The sequence below is a fragment of the Athene noctua genome, chromosome 1 (assembly GCF_965140245.1).
Source record: "Athene noctua chromosome 1, bAthNoc1.hap1.1, whole genome shotgun sequence".
Classification (NCBI taxonomy): domain Eukaryota; kingdom Metazoa; phylum Chordata; class Aves; order Strigiformes; family Strigidae; genus Athene; species Athene noctua.
The window spans coordinates 132,019,692-132,035,108 of record NC_134037.1 but is presented as its reverse complement, the minus strand read 5'-3'; the positions used below and the strand labels follow the sequence as shown (position 1 = coordinate 132,035,108).

At 53.9% G+C, this 15,417-nt stretch overlaps 2 protein-coding genes across 2 annotated transcripts; both read left to right on the top strand.

Annotated features, from left to right (window-relative positions):
- The first annotated feature begins 2,768 nt into the window (after positions 1-2,768).
- LOC141970754 (C-type natriuretic peptide 2-like) lies at positions 2,769-4,718 on the top strand. Its single transcript, XM_074927583.1, has 2 exons — positions 2,769-2,867; positions 4,228-4,718. The coding sequence occupies exons 1-2, from the start codon at positions 2,769-2,771 to the stop codon at positions 4,498-4,500; spliced, it is 372 nt and encodes a 123-aa protein (XP_074783684.1). The 3' UTR covers positions 4,501-4,718.
- Positions 4,719-6,714: 1,996 nt separating this feature from the next.
- GAPDH (glyceraldehyde-3-phosphate dehydrogenase) lies at positions 6,715-11,208 on the top strand. The gene is made up of 12 exons (XM_074896500.1): positions 6,715-6,803; positions 7,196-7,239; positions 7,861-7,960; positions 8,205-8,311; positions 8,393-8,483; positions 8,649-8,764; positions 8,882-8,963; positions 9,113-9,264; positions 9,368-9,446; positions 9,677-9,760; positions 9,888-9,985; positions 10,908-11,208. The coding sequence occupies exons 2-12, from the start codon at positions 7,217-7,219 to the stop codon at positions 10,975-10,977; spliced, it is 1,002 nt and encodes a 333-aa protein (XP_074752601.1). The 5' UTR covers positions 6,715-6,803; positions 7,196-7,216; the 3' UTR covers positions 10,978-11,208.
- The last annotated feature ends 4,209 nt before the right edge of the window (positions 11,209-15,417 follow it).

Here is a 15,417-nt window from a genome sequence, read left to right as displayed (position 1 = left end):
GCATGTGGTACCAGTGGAATGATGTGAATATCGTCCTTGCTTCTAGAGCCTGCAGCAACTCTCAGCCCTTTCCATCACTGTGGGCCAAGGGGTGTTCCCCCAGGGTACTTCACCCAGTCTCTAGTCCCCCCACTCTCAACTGGAGTTGCCTTGCTCCTTTCCTTTTTAAGCAACTGTTTGTAAAAGACTGATGATGATTCAGCAGGACACTACTTTTCTGGTGGTCTTGCAGGCTCTAGAATCAGTGCCCCAGCATCAGAGGGGGAAGGGTTTTTATAGAGGAAACTTGTTAGCACCAGAGAGGAAAGAAGGACAATAACCTATTTGAGTCTGAGAAAACTGGGGCAATCAGGGACTCGTTGTCTGCCAAACCTTTTCCATTTCACAGTCACTGTCAGGGCATGTCAGGGTGACTATTTAGTTCTACTGCAGTCCCAGCAAGGATCTGGGACACAGAGCGGTTTCACAGAACCTGAGTCATTGAGCACCTGCAATTTACTAAGGCCTTGCTGGTTTTGCAAATTTGCAAGAAAATCTGCAAATTTTTTACAGTCTCTGAAGTTTTTTGCTTGCTATGGGGCAGTGGTGACTTGTTAGCATCAGCTTTTGCTGGACCCAAGAAGGGAACCTGTCACTTGAGAGCTCAGTGCCTGGCCGTCCCTGCAGGGCTCACTGCATGCAAGTGGGCTGGAATTTGGAGCAGTTACAAACGCATTTCTGGCATTCTTGCAGTATGGGGGCCACCCCATTCAAGGGATGCCAGATCAAACCTCTACTACATTTCATATCAAAAAGAAAGCATTGTTGCTTTTATACTTACCTTTTCCTCAGGAAAGCTGACTCCTGGAATGGGTGTGTTCAACCTGAGATGCATCTGCTTGCAGGGAGCACGAATGCTCTAGCAGACCAACTCAGCTACTTCTGGATGGTCTAATGTGACCAGGAAGTACAGAACAGCATCCCCTGAGACATCTTTCATGTGGGATGAACACGTGCTTGCTTCCCATCCTCCTTCCTCTCTTCCCTACACCTGTGAAACTTTCACACGGCAAAGCCCCACACCCGACCACATCCAGCCCACATTTGTGCACAGCTACACATGAACAGCACTGTGCTTTGTAGTTTGGTGTGAACACAATCCAGTTGCCTACAAAATAGCTCCTTTTTTTTTTTTTTTTTTTTTTTTTCTGGTATGTCCTGGGAAGCTGGCCCAGGCATGGGGTGACAGGGGACTGCCAGACAAGATCACTAGAGCCTTGCTCTGGAACCAGCACCACACATGGGGCACAGGTATCAGGTGGAGCCAGCATACTTGGATGTCCACACCTGTGCAGTCTCTCCTGCTTCCAGCATCAGTGCTCCAGGCCAAAGCCCCACACTCACTTTTCATGGACGGGATGCAAAAAGGTTCGTAAAACTTTCTGGCTCCTTCAGCAGGGAAGAAAGGGACCCATAAATAATGCATCAGCAAGTGCAAAATGCTGGGAAGGAAGAGAGGGAAGGAGGAAAGACAAACAGGACAAGTATCTGTACTGTGACTTTTGTTATCTCTGCAAAATATTTTTTTTTTTCTAATTTTCTTCTTTCCTTAAAAAAAAAAAAAAAAAAAAAAAACACAAAAAACAAACAAACCCAAAAGCAGGTAGCAGAACACTGCACATCAAGTTTTGACCCAATTGCTTTGTGCAACAGCACTGAAGAAAGGTAAGTTTGTCATTAAACTCACCCAGCACACCCACTACTAATCCTGTAGCAGGGTAGAGTCCCCCCCATTCCTCTTCCCTGACAAACTTTCCTGATTAGTTTCTGTCTTCGCACCCAGGCAGACTTCCGCACCCTGATCTCCAAACAGTGACCTCATTGCCTTGTTCAACTGGTGAGAAACTACAGTAAAATGGGAGAGGTAAACAAAGGGGGGGGGGGGGGGGGGGGAACTAATGGCCAGAAGATTTAGGAGGTAGGAATCTGCTCCTTGCTGTCCCGCTTCCATTGTGCGCCTGAGCTTGAGAAAGTGCAAGCTGAGCCTTGATGAGCTCTTTTCTGTGCTGGTTCCTCTGGAAACTCAGCCCAGCTCGCCAGATGGTGACTCAGGACAACCAGCCCGCAAAGCTATATGCCCGCTACTACTAGACCCAGGCTCCTGTCACCTCTACAAATCCCGTAGAGTTAGTGCTGGAATTCACACACCTTCTGCAGCAAAAGCTCTTCATTCCCAGGCCAACCGTCTCACTAAAGCATAAATATTAAAAGCAAAAGCCTGTGTTGTCATAGAGCTGAATTTGTGTCGGCTCCGTGCAGCCAGCAGTCTGCCTACCACTAGCTGAGCTGTAGTTCATGCACATGCTGATTAGAAAAATAGCATTAACAGCAGCCTAGGAGGAATATCTTCAATATCACTACGCAATGCAGCCTTCAATAGCCTTGTTTGGGATGTGTTTCAAAGTGTCACCCTGTTCCTGACCCTTGACAGATATCTCCAGGTCCTGGCCAGCAGCAGCTCAACTCCCATTTGTCTTCCCAGACACTCAGTAAACACCTTTGTGTCCTTTTTCTTTAGAGGAAGGGGTCTCGCTGAGCTCACCCTGAAATATATCACCCTGGACAAAAGGGCTGAAAGGTTAAGGAGCTCTAGGGGGTAGTTCAGCAGAGAGCTGGGGGCCCGGCGCCTGCCAGAACCAAAGCTATAAAGGCAAAGAGGGGTGAGGGACAGCATCTGACACGGATGCTGCAGGTCCTGCCTCACCTTCCACGAGCCCTGGGATAAGAAGATGCTGGGGCTCCAGTCGTGGCCTTGCTCGCTTTTCATCCTCTTAGTTCTGCTCTCTGCCAGCGCTCAGACTGTGTCCTTACCAGGACAGAGGCTACAGGTAGGAGGGACTGGGAGAGAGCTGAGGGAGGTTTCAGGAGTGGAGGGGCAATTAGGGGAGGTCGTGTTTGAACCTGGAATGAGTGGTGGTCCCAAATTCCAGCTACCGGAGGCTGCTGTCTGTTCTCACTGCTCCCTCCCCTTCAGTCCAACCACCTCCGCTCTAGGGTGACTGTATCTTTATAACCCAGCCCCCAAGGACAAGACAGCAGATAGACAAAAGCCTTTCAGTGCTCTCTGGTCTGGGGCAGGCTGCCTGTGGGACTCCCCCCATTGCCTGCAGAGGCTTTTAATGGTAAAGAGATTGGTCCTGTCTAACTCCGCCTTGGGTCAGCAGCCACCAGAAATTACAGTCATGTCCCTCATCATGTTCAGTGCCTGGTTCTGATGTTTCAGAAGGAAGGCGCTTGCCAGCTAAGGGCTACTTCACTTAGATAAATCTTTTATCTTCAGCAACTACAGCAATAATATTTTCGGCTTTCAAATCTACCCACCTCCCTCTTACCTGAGCCCTAACACCTTGCCTTCATGTCACCCTAAGAAAGCCACAGAGAAGTAGATAGGACGTGAACTAAAAATCACAAGACTGATCCTGCTATGACTCACCGCTTTCACTCCTCATTGAAGATGCCCGTGTCCGCTTCAGTTAACTTGCTACCGAAAAGAGCTGCACAAAGACATATCCAGCCTTAGCTCAGCACCCACGTGAGGGACAGATGTGGAACGGCTGCCGCAGGCTGCTTCCATGAGCAGCCATGCCATGCCCCCAATGCACCTCCCAACCCCTGTCTCCCCGCAGCCAGAGGCTGCCAGCAGTGCCAGGGGTGTACCATCAGCGCCCGCCTGCACAGATAACCGAGAGGATTCCCAGCAGATGGGGAGTCCCCCTTCCTCACCCCTGCTCTGCTACTGCCTCCCCTTCATCTTTAGCAGCAGGTATTTGGGGCAGACCTGTCCTCCCCACCAGCCCTCTGGAAAAAAAAGAAACGCCACACAACAGCCTGAGCACACAGAGGGGCTCAGCATCAGCAAAAGGAGCACGGACTGAAGCCTTCCAAGTGTTGGGGGGGGAGCAGTGTGTCAAGAGCAGGGCAATCTGCACTCAGGCAGATGCTCAAAGCAGCTGCCTGCCTGCTGTTTCGGACAGAAAAAGCATTTCGGGCTGCGGGAGCTACTGGTCTAGGCCTTCCCTGCGTCTGGATGCAATGTCACAGGCACAGTGCCTGCGTGCAGGCACCATTTTATGTCCTGCCCGAGCCGTCAGGAAGGTGTGGGCAGTGGGGCACAAGGGGGTACAAAGCCTATCGCCCGGAGCACAGGCAGCTCTGCTCTCACCCCCCTCTCCTCTCTGTTTACCCCAGATGCTCCTTTCCCAGTTGCTGCCCCTGGAGCCCGAGTCCATGCTGGCCGAAGAGGACACGAAGGAGGGGTCCAGCTTTGGCCCTCAGTTGCTCTCCTCCACCCTCCCCTTCCTCCCGGCGGGGGCTAGAGCTGCCCGTCCCTCTCTCTGGCGCAAGACCCTCGCCAGTCGCAAGTGGGCACTGCCTGGGGATTGGGCCTGGAAGGCCGTGCCCAGGGGCTGCTTTGGGCTGAAACTAGACCGGATCGGGACCTTCAGTGGTTTGGGGTGTTAGCCTTGGAGGGGCTCCGAGGTGAGAGGGCCAGCAGCGAAGGTTCGAACGAGTGGGCAGGGAAGAATGGGAGACCTGCGAGCACGGATGGTGGGGAGGATCAGGACTGAGGGGATGGGGGCCACCACCTGCCTGCAGCTGGGGCCAAGGCTGAGATGTGGGACCACCCGTGCTACCACGGGCCCATCTGGGGCTGCGAGAGCAGCCGCTGGGAGGCTCACCAGCCCCGCTTCTCTGCAGCCAGAGCAGACACGGCTGCCCGCAGCACCAGCTCAGGAACCGGCACGGCGTGCTGCCTGCAGCCAGAGCGCAGAAGCTCCCGCCTTGAAGGAGAGCGGTGGTGGCGGGGAAGCGGCATGGCGGTACGAGGAGGAGGAGGACCCTTGCTCCACCGGCAGCCCCCTCCCTCCTCTCCGTGCTTGAGGACTCGCTTGTTAATTAAACAGAGCTGTACTAATTTCCACGTCCAAGCCTCCACAAGCGCCCGTGGCTGCCGCCCGGGGCTGGGGGGCTGGCAGCAGGGGGCAGGCTGGGTGATGGCGGCAGAGACCGGCGCCCCCGGCCCCACGCGTGGGGGCCATGTTGGGTGCACGCCGCCATTCCGGGTGGGCCGGGCAGCACGCGCGGCTGCAGCATGGTGCTGTGGCAGCGGGGGGGCAGGGGGGGGGGAACGGACGGACAGCGGGCAAGATATCGACTGGTCACAGGGGCAGAAGGGCCGCGTTGGCTCATCCCAGCCGCACTCTGCCCCCCGGCACAGGACACCCGGCGATGCGGTATTTGCCAAGCAAACACAGGGGCCTCCTGTTTGTGCAGAAGCTGGCCCTGAGAGCCCCCCCCCGCCCCCAGGCTCTTGGCGGGCTGCACCTCGGGAACTGTGAGCCCCAGTGCAGGCTTGCACCCCTCCAGCCCCACCACTGAACCACACGAACCATCATCCCCTGGCCTTTAAGAAAAGGTCGTAACCTTGGCTGGGTCTAAACATAGCTGCTGGCCCCTCAGCCGTACCGGGAATAGCAGTGGTATAAGGAGAGTTGGGTTACGTTCGAGATGTGTGAGCCCCCCCTCTGTCCCCCGCCCTGGTACCTGCATGGCTCTCCCAACCTGCTTTTCCATCCTCATCCTCAAATCCCTGCCGGAGCCCTGCTCAGCCGAGCAGCCACAGGGACAGCCCTGCTCTCACCACTCCCCATCTGCATCCCACACCCTCCGCCGTCTCCCCCTCCCGAGGGGAGGGAGGCTTTCGGTCTTTCGGGCACCTGGGCTCCGCAAACCCTGCCGAGCCAAGCCGGGGGGATGCAGCCCGGCACGGCTCGGGCGAGGGAGCCCGGCACGGGGAGGCGATGAGCCGGGCAGCGGCAGCAGCCATGCCGGGAGCGCTCCCTTCTCGCAGGCAGCCGGCGAAGGCGGGATGAGACAGCCGACGCAAGGCCGGCGGCCGGGCAGGATTTCCGCCATCACGTCCCGCGGGTAGCGGCGGTGCCGCAGTGCCTCATTAAGATGGTGCTCACGCTGCAGAGCATGACCTGCCCACGGCCCCAGCCACAGCACGCCTGGCTAAACCCACTCAGGGGAGCCAAAGGCAAGTGGTGGGGGGTCCCCCCACACTGGGGCTGAGAGAGAGACACCAGCCCACACCCACTGCCTCCCAGCGCGGGGGAGAATGAATGGAAGATGCTTGGGGAGCCTCGGGGGTGCCTCCAGCATCTTTGCAGCCATGCTGGGGGAGAAGGCGGGCTGGGAGAGGGGCGCAGGCTACGGCGGGGGGGGGGCGTTTCTCCTCTGTTACCAAGTGAAGGCAGCACACGCTATTCCCCGCGGCGCTGGCGGCAGCGAGCCCCAAGGAGGCAGCTCCTCACCGGCCATCACCGGGGGGGGGAAGCCGCGGGGGGGGAGCCGTTCCCGCCTCCCCAGGCAAGGACCCCACCGCCCCTCCCCGCGCTGGGGACACCTCCCCGCAGCAGGGCGAGGACCCGGCTTCCTCCGGGAGCGAGGGGGGGGGGGGGGGGGCTTGGAGGGAAGATGCAGCGAGCACCCCCCGCCCCACAGGGGACCGCGGCGGGGACAACCCCCTCCCCCGCCAGCTCCCGCCGCGGGGCCTTTGGCGGGGGGGTTGGGGAGGGGGGTGGGGGTGAAGCAGCCGCACCCGCAGCGCGGGCGCACGTAGCCCGGCCCCGCCCCCGCGCTCCCATTGGCCGGCGGCGCGGCGGGGCGGGGCCCAGACCGTCGCCTCCGCGGGTATAAAAGGCGGCGGAGCGGCGTTGCGCCACCTCTTCACTGCGCGGCGGGGCGGCTTACGGCGGCAGGTAACGGGCGGCGTGGGGGGACGGGGCGCGGACACGCGGGGATCCCACACCATCGCCCGCCCACCCCGGGGAGGAGGAGCGGGAGGCGGGGGTGGCGGGCGGCAGCCCCCGGGCGGGGCGGGGGCCGCGTGGCGGCGGGCACAAAGACGGCGCAGAGGCGGGCGGCGCAAAATGGCGGGGTGAGGGGGTCGGTGAGGCGCCTGTGGGGCGGGCGGGGCGGGCTGCCTGAGGGGTGGGGGGAGGTCGCTCGGGGGGCGGGTTCTGAGCGCGTCCGCCCCCCCCCCCCCGTTCCCCTCCCCCCCCTCCACTCCCTCCCGTTAATGGTGCCCGCGGTGGCGGGGCGGTGGCCGGTTTCCAGCTCCCCGCGCCTCACCGGCCGTTTCTGCCTGCAGGAACATCCTGAGGAGACGAAGATGGTGAAAGTCGGAGTTAACGGGTGAGTGAGCCCGGAGCAGGGATGCGGCACCGGGAAGTGCCCGGGGGGCGGGAGTGGAGGTGGGGGGGGGTGGAGGGGGAGGATGAGGGGAGGGGGGGACAAGGTCGCCTCAAGGGCGGGGGGGGAAATGGGGGAAGGACGCTCCCGCTCTACCATCGCCCCCTGTGCCGGGCTTGAGGGGCTGGGGCAGGGCGAGCTGCTGAGTCACTTCCCCCTGCAGATTCGGGGTGACTCACCGCGGAAGCGCCGCTGCTGCACGCCTGCCCCGGCCCCCACACACACCCCCCGAGGGGACCCCGCACCCTGTCGGCGGGCTGCGAGCCCCCCCCCACCCCCCGAAAGGTCGCCCGGTGGATCGTGTGTCGGTGGCGGCCCTGGTGGGACGTGACCTTCTCCCACCGGACTGAGGAGTAACTGGATCCCCGGGGGCCCTCAGTAAATTTAGAGCTTGACCTTTCCGGTGCGGGGGTCGCTCTTAATCTTTAACCGAGGCACATCGGCCTTTGGACATGGCTGCTGATCAGGAGGTGGCAGATGATGATCTCGAAGGAAGGCAGCAGGCCGTGCCCAGCCCGGCGGCTTCACTGTGGCTCCTCCTTACCCATGTCTGTCTCTCCCCAGATTTGGCCGTATCGGCCGCCTGGTCACCCGGGCTGCCATCCTCTCTGGCAAAGTCCAAGTGGTGGCCATCAACGATCCCTTCATTGATCTGAACTACATGGTGAGTTGCTTTGTAGTGCCTCCTCCAGGTCTTGCTGAGCAGGGCTCCTCTGGCTCTGTTCTAGTAGCTTCCCAGGAAAAGCAGGTGTAGGGTGGTGGTGCAGGGCTGGGAGGTTCAGCAGAGCCACTTCCAGTTGGACAAGGTCACCAGGGAGGTGGGGAGCTGAGACTGCGGTGTAGGCAGAGCGAGGCTTGGGGAGATGGCAGTCGGGGTGTCTGACCTTCCCCTCTTCTCTCCTTGCTAGGTTTACATGTTCAAATATGACTCTACTCATGGTCACTTCCGGGGCACTGTCAAGGCTGAGAATGGGAAACTTGTGATTAATGGGAACGCTATCACCATCTTCCAGGAGTAAGTAGCTCTCCCTTTTGCCCCTTGGGAGAATGAAAGCAGGTGCCTTGCAGCGCAGCTCATAACAGCTTTGTCCTTCAGGCGTGACCCCAGCAACATCAAGTGGGGAGATGCTGGTGCTGAATATGTTGTGGAGTCCACTGGTGTCTTCACCACCATGGAGAAGGCTGGGGTGAGTGTGGCATGCAGGAGAAGGGATGCTGCTGCTCCTGCCTGAGGGGGTGCATTACTAGTGCACAGAGCTGCTTGAGATGGGGCTGGAAGGAAAGAGGAGGTTTTCTGAAGAAGTGAGGTGTTGGAGGGATTCTGGGTTATCTAATCCCCTTCTCTTTTCTAGGCTCACCTGAAGGGTGGTGCTAAGCGTGTGATCATCTCTGCCCCCTCAGCTGATGCTCCCATGTTTGTGATGGGTGTCAACCATGACAAGTATGACAAGTCTCTGAAAATTGTCAGGTAAGGAGAGAGGAAGTTTCTCTCTGGTTTGGAGTTCTCACCAGCTATGTGGGGTCTCATCTCACCTTTGTAGATGTGTTGCCTCTGGCTGACAAGCCTTCCTCTCTCTTTCCCCAGCAATGCCTCTTGCACTACCAACTGCCTGGCGCCCTTGGCCAAGGTCATCCATGACAACTTTGGCATTGTGGAGGGTCTTATGGTAGGTCTGGAGCTTGCTGCTCAGGAGGGTGCCCTTTCCCCAGTCCCCTCATGTGAGGAAAAGCATCTGTACTCCCTGTATCCCCTAAGATGCTTTTTCTAGAAAGCAGTGGCCATGTCCTTACCCCCGTGCTCTTTTTCTTTCCCCAGACCACTGTCCATGCCATCACAGCCACACAGAAGACAGTGGATGGGCCATCTGGGAAGCTGTGGAGGGATGGCAGAGGTGCTGCCCAGAACATTATCCCAGCATCTACTGGGGCTGCTAAGGCTGTAGGAAAAGTTATCCCTGAGCTCAATGGGTGAGTGTTGGCCCTTCTTGGTTGTCAGGAGGCTGCAGCCAGCACCTGGCCAACTCAGACCCATTCCAGAGGGGTGCTGGGTGCTGACTTACGTCTCTCTCAGGAAACTTACTGGAATGGCTTTTCGTGTGCCAACCCCCAATGTGTCTGTTGTGGACTTGACCTGCCGTCTGGAAAAACCAGTAAGTGGTGTGGGCAAGGCCCTAAAAACCTCCAGACCTTGTCCCTGCTTCTTCCAAACTTCTCCTTTTTACCTGGAATTGCCCTCTCTGCATCCATCTCTTCCCTAAGATTTGATCTTCATGAAAATAGCACCTGCCATGGTGCTCCCATGTGTCTCTGCTCCCTCCCCTCCCCCCAGCGGACATTTTGTCTGAGCTGGGATCTGACCATCTTAAATTTCTCCTCTCAGGCCAAGTATGATGACATCAAGAGGGTAGTGAAGGCTGCTGCCGATGGGCCCCTGAAGGGCATCCTGGCATACACAGAGGACCAGGTAAGTAAATCTTGGTGGATTTTGGTATCACCTCATTTTTCTGGTGGTAGCAGCCTTGCTAGGGTCCTGGTTTGGACACTTTAGTTCAGGCTGTGGGTAACCTGTTAAAATTTCCTCTCTGTTCCAGGTTGTCTCCTGTGACTTCAATGGTGACAGCCATTCCTCCACCTTTGATGCGGGTGCTGGCATTGCGCTGAACGACCATTTTGTCAAGCTGGTTTCCTGGTAGGCACAGCCAGAAGGGTGAGGGGTGTGGGCTGTGGGGTCTGGGCTGGCACAGACAAGTTCCAGACTTGTCCTGTACATTGCTGCCGGCTGGCAATGCGGGGTGATACAACACCCCTGCTGAGTAGGGTGACTCTGACATGTAACTCTGGAGAGAGATTGTGTCTTCCCTGAAATGACTGTAGCCATCTCCTTCCCCTTCTGGAGGGGGGTGGATGGTAAAACAAATTGACTCAACAGTAAAGGGTTTTTTTACTGTTAAGCAGGTATTCTTTATTAGCAGTGCTGGGGTTGCCCTGGGGATTCTCCACCATAAGGGCTCCGCTCCCAAGAATTAGCAAGGGACACCAGTTTATGTACACACATCATGCATATCCATTAGATCTCCTAAAAAGGGGTATCTTATGATAGTGAGTTTCTGGAATTCATGTACATAGTCTGAGCATGTGTAGTGAAAATAGGGTGAGGGTCTTCAGTGCTTTGTGAAGTAAAGTCCAGGTGCCTCCTTCCTAAATCAGCAATATCACCCTCCCTATAACAGGGTCTCTATCTCTTTGTTCAAGCCCCCCCCCTTATCTTAGTTTTCCTATTCTAGGAGTTGCCCAAGTGTCTGCTGAAGGCCTTGAGTCTGCTGTCAGTGATTTAAGCAGGGAGCCTAACAAGTGTTTCAATCTTACCTAAACAGACAAAGGGACCTAAGGAAATGGTTGAGGAGTCAGGAGTCCTTGAGAAACCAATGAAGCAAAGTTTCCATACATCACATCACAGTTTTTAGTCTTAACTGTCAGAAGTTCATTTGTTGGGCCCTTTAATTCCCTTTCAATGGGAAGTTGTTGCATGGGACAGACCAGAGGAGTGGGAACAGCGGCAGAAGGGGATGCAAACAGGTGGGTCCTGAGAGCGCTTGTGTTTCCCTCCCCAGGTATGATAATGAGTACGGATACAGCAACCGCGTTGTGGATTTGATGGTCCATATGGCATCCAAGGAGTGAGCTGAGCACACAGCCCCCCTGCTGCCTAGGGAAGCAGGACTCTCCTCCGCCGGAGCCCCTGCCCTTTTCACCACCGCTTAGCTCTGCGTCCTGCAGTGAGAGGCCAGTTCTGTTCCCTTGTCTCCCCCACTCCTCCAACTTCTCCCCGAGCCTGGGGGAGGTGGAGAGGCTGATAGAAACTGATCTGTTTGTGTACCACCTTACATCAATAAAAGTGATCACCATCTGAAATGCCTTGCCTGTCTCTCAGTGGGAAATGGGAGAAAGTCTGGGGGGTGTAATGAGCAAGTGGAGGTGCTGGCTTTAACATGAGCCTTGCAAAGGGCAGTTGGTGCCTGTCTCTGTGCTGATGGGGTGGTGAGCTACCCCTGACAGATGTGAGAGGCCAGGCTCCAGCTCTCAGGCCAAAATAAGGTGTGGTGCAAGGCTGCCCTCGCAGAACTGCTGCCTGGTAGAGTTGGAAAGCAGGTCTGCTGCTCCATCCACCTTCTGCTTTTCTGGATTTGCTTGTCGGATGAGTATACACAGAATAAAGTGCTGAGCAGGTGACTTCTTTTTTGTGTTTGGTTTGGCAAAGGATTGCAAGAAACAGGAATTGCTTCTCCTTGCCTTAGGAGAAATGTTACAAGGAGGATTTTTTTTTTAATTTGCTTTTACCTTTTCAAATTAATCAACTTGCCCTAGAGGAAATGGCTGCCTTGGGACATGTTGGAGGCCAGTGTTACCATGGTGCTAGCTAGTCTTAATTCTGGCTTAATTCTAGGTGAAAGGAGGGGCAGTTGCAGTTAAGCTCCTGAGCAGCAAATCTCTGCAAGGTGAGTGTCAACCCTAGGTAACTGTGTTACCTCCTGCAGGCATGAATGCTGCCACGCAGGGGCTGAGCCTCCTGTGACCTGAGTGCACTGGAGTAGATAAGACAAAATTGTGTGTCCCCCTGACTTTTAGCAGCTCAATTTACTGTTTCTGGGGTGATGTGTCATTCTCACCCTGGCAGGCAAGGTTGGAGCTGTTGTCTAGACCCCAGCTGCTTCAGACCCTGATCTGGAGCAAAGACTTAAGCTGGAGGCCTTAAGCTCCCAGGATCAAGGTATGTTGGACATGGTTTCACCGGAGCTGCTTATCTCCAGTGGTTGGGCTGCGTAAAAATTAAATGTTTACCAGACTAGAGGGCAATGACTCAAAGTTGCTTTGTGAAGAGGAAAAGGTTGAATAACCTGCCTCTGGATAGCAGCTGGGATCAAGCAGCTTGTTAGCCCTTGGGCCAGAGCAGTACCTGGCTTAGCCCACAAATGGCCCTGTGGGAGCTTTAGGTAACTGGAGTTAAATGGGAACTGCCTGATGCTGGGTCCAACTGGAGGCAGCCCTCCTGTGGACCTGGGTTTGCTGGGGAGAGGTGTAGCCTGCAGGCCTGTTAGGTTTACAAATGAGTCTTGGGTTGGTCCCATCCTGTCCTCAGTTGCTGTGCTTGAGTGCTTTGAATGGCTGTCCTGTGTGCTGCTGCCTGCCTATTTGTGTGTGTGCCAGTGAGCATCTTGCTAGATCATCTGGAAGTGCAAAGAAGCTACTGAAACACCTTGCTGGATGTCTGTTTTCCTATGTAAAACAAAGGTATTTTGAGCTGAGTTTTGAATTAGGAACATTTCAAAGAGTCACCTTTTTCCTCTGTTTCCTGAGCAAGATACAGCTGCCTGAAAAATCACCTAGAGCAAATAATTCTTATTTAACAAGAAAGAGACCTATCCAACCTGAGATCAAATTGCTGTGGGAATGAGCAAATTCATACAAACTGGGAGGTGGGGTGGAGGAACAGTACCTGCTCTCAGACTAACAATTGCTGGGAATGTCTCAGACAAAGGGTCACTGTGTTTTAAAATACTTTTTCAATCGGTTTACAGTCTTGCTTGAAATTCCAGGAAAAAATATGGTAGCTAGGTGAGGTGAGCCAGGAATCATATAAATTAAAAGAGAGTTGCTCCTGTATGGAAACAGGGAGAGCGACTGTGGCAAACGAGTCATGCAGTCTCTGGACTGCCTGAAGGGCTTGGTTTCCTCTCTGGTAAATTCCTGAAAAAGCACAACTCTTCTACTAAATCCTCATTTTGCATCCAGACACTGTGCCTGCAGATGGCACCACAGCAAGGCCCCTCCGGACAGATGGAAAAGCCAGCTCAGCGGCCAGCCTGGCCAAGAACTACAACCCTGCCCTAAATTTTTTTTTTTTCCAATTTGAAAAATTGACATATATGACTGCAGCTAGCATTGGGATAAAGATGGGAGATCTGCTGTGGCAGCTGCTTCTCTCTCTAGAGAAGATTTTTCTCCTAAGTAGGGGAGATTCAGGATTGCTCTTAAAGCATTTCCAAGGAAAACTGATAGAAATGGTTGGTCAGAGAAGGCAGGCAGTCAGACATAAAGAGGTAAAGGAGCTAAAAGCAACTATGCCACTCTGCCAGGGCAAACTGGCTCCAAGAGCAGCTATGATAAGCCAGAATCCATCCTGGTTTATGAACACCTGTCCAGGGGAAGGTATAGAAAGACACTGATCCTGGCCAAAGACTCGACTCTGCCTTCCTCAGCTGGCCAACACCAGGGCTGGCCGTGCTGGGCTGTCATGGGAGAGGGATACACCTCAGAGACGGGATCACTCCTTTGCAGAGCTGTGCTGACACAAAGCTCTCTGGCCCACCCACAGGACAACTTCCCTGATGGGCAGCCAACCATTTCTAGGGGTGGTAAGCTGCACCTTTTGTTTTCTTTTTTAAGTCAGAGAAAATTCAAATGATGCTGAGGTACAGTAACTAGCAATGGTGTTGCAGGAACACTCCCTTTTATGGCAACTTTGAATGTTTAGAGAAATCATTTTATACTTCATTTGCACACACTACCAGCCATGCATTGCTCCCCCAAGAAACGGCTAGTTGTCCTCAGACCACCGTCTTCTCAAGATGTCAGCACGAAGCTTCAGCATTAAGGAAGATGCCACGTAGTGAAAAACATCTTGAGCAGATGTGGAAACTTGCTTGGGAAAAAAAAAAAAAAATCACACCAAAGTGTAACAAAATGGTGACTGCATAACCACAGCAAAAATGTCTTGGACATTTAAAACAGACTCTGTCCACTTCTAAAGTAATGAGTTTTTGAGCCAAGCAATCAACAAGCTCTGTGGAAGGAAGAGGAGATACAGGCCTCTGATAGGAAAGACTATGACACAAGGCATATATTGCACAGTCATGTAAGATAAACATCTTAAATGATAATGTTCCAAATTCCTTTGTAACAGATGACATTCACAAAATGCAAGTTCATCACTTAAACTCAGGGTATGCAAATACCTCTGTGGACACCAGTAGTGCTGACAGAAAGCAGGCATGTCATCAAAAACAAGCTGCCTACCTTTGGGCAATTGTACTGTAGACACACTGGAAAAAAAAAAAAAAAAAAATTATTTACTCCTCTGAGCTGAATGTAATTTCTTATTACAGGACAGCTAACTACCCTCCATATCTCTACTATAGAAGTGTTGTCTGAAGGGAGTTTTTCTCAATTAAGTGTTCCTAGAAGGAACAGTAATACTGGATTATGCTTTACTGAATGAGATTTGAAAAGGCAGCCATCAAAAAGCCAGATTTTTAGAAAATGATGTGACAAATAGAAAAGGTAGTATGACAGCCTTTTTCAAATGCATCTTGGAGGAGAAAAAAAAAAAGAAAAAAAAAAAAAAAAAAGCTGCCAAAAAACTGTAAGATAGCATGGGCATGATTAAGGAAGCTAAGGCCGTGGGAGAAAAGTAAAACATGTTTTGCCATCAGAGGAGGTTTGGGGTATTCCTAGACAAGAGATTGTTTCCTCAGCAGCGATGAGACGAAGCCACCATTGCAAACTGAAGTATCAGGACTTGAGAACATGTCCGTGACATGAAGGGCAGCAAACCCTCAGTACCAGGTGCTGGACTCAGATGGTCTCCAGCATGAAATGGGTGAACAGGTAATTGTGCCATAAGTAATTCACCACTGCCTCAGCCTCCCCACGTAATGAAACGCAAATGGCTTTAGGAAAAAGCAGACCAGCAAAACCTTTCAAAGAACCTGAACTGCCCCAGGTTAGGGAAAAACCACCCTTTCCAGACTGAGAACTAGTGGCAAGGGTGGTGGTGACTGAGAGAGAAGGTGGGAGGGACCAGGGTCTGAGGACATCTGCCTCAGGGTCATTTCTATTCAACACCTTCAGAACATAGGGCACCAAGGTTTGCTGATTATGCAATATGATGTAGGACACTCAACACTATGGAAAGGTGCAGAAGGAACTTATGACCAAGTAACTGGGTTATTGAAACGGTGGGTGAAATTCAAGGTTGCTAAATAAGAAATAATTCATGTAGTAGAGGGGACAACTCTGACACTGCAGGTCTAAAAAACTTCCGGTAACGTGACCCAACTCCAC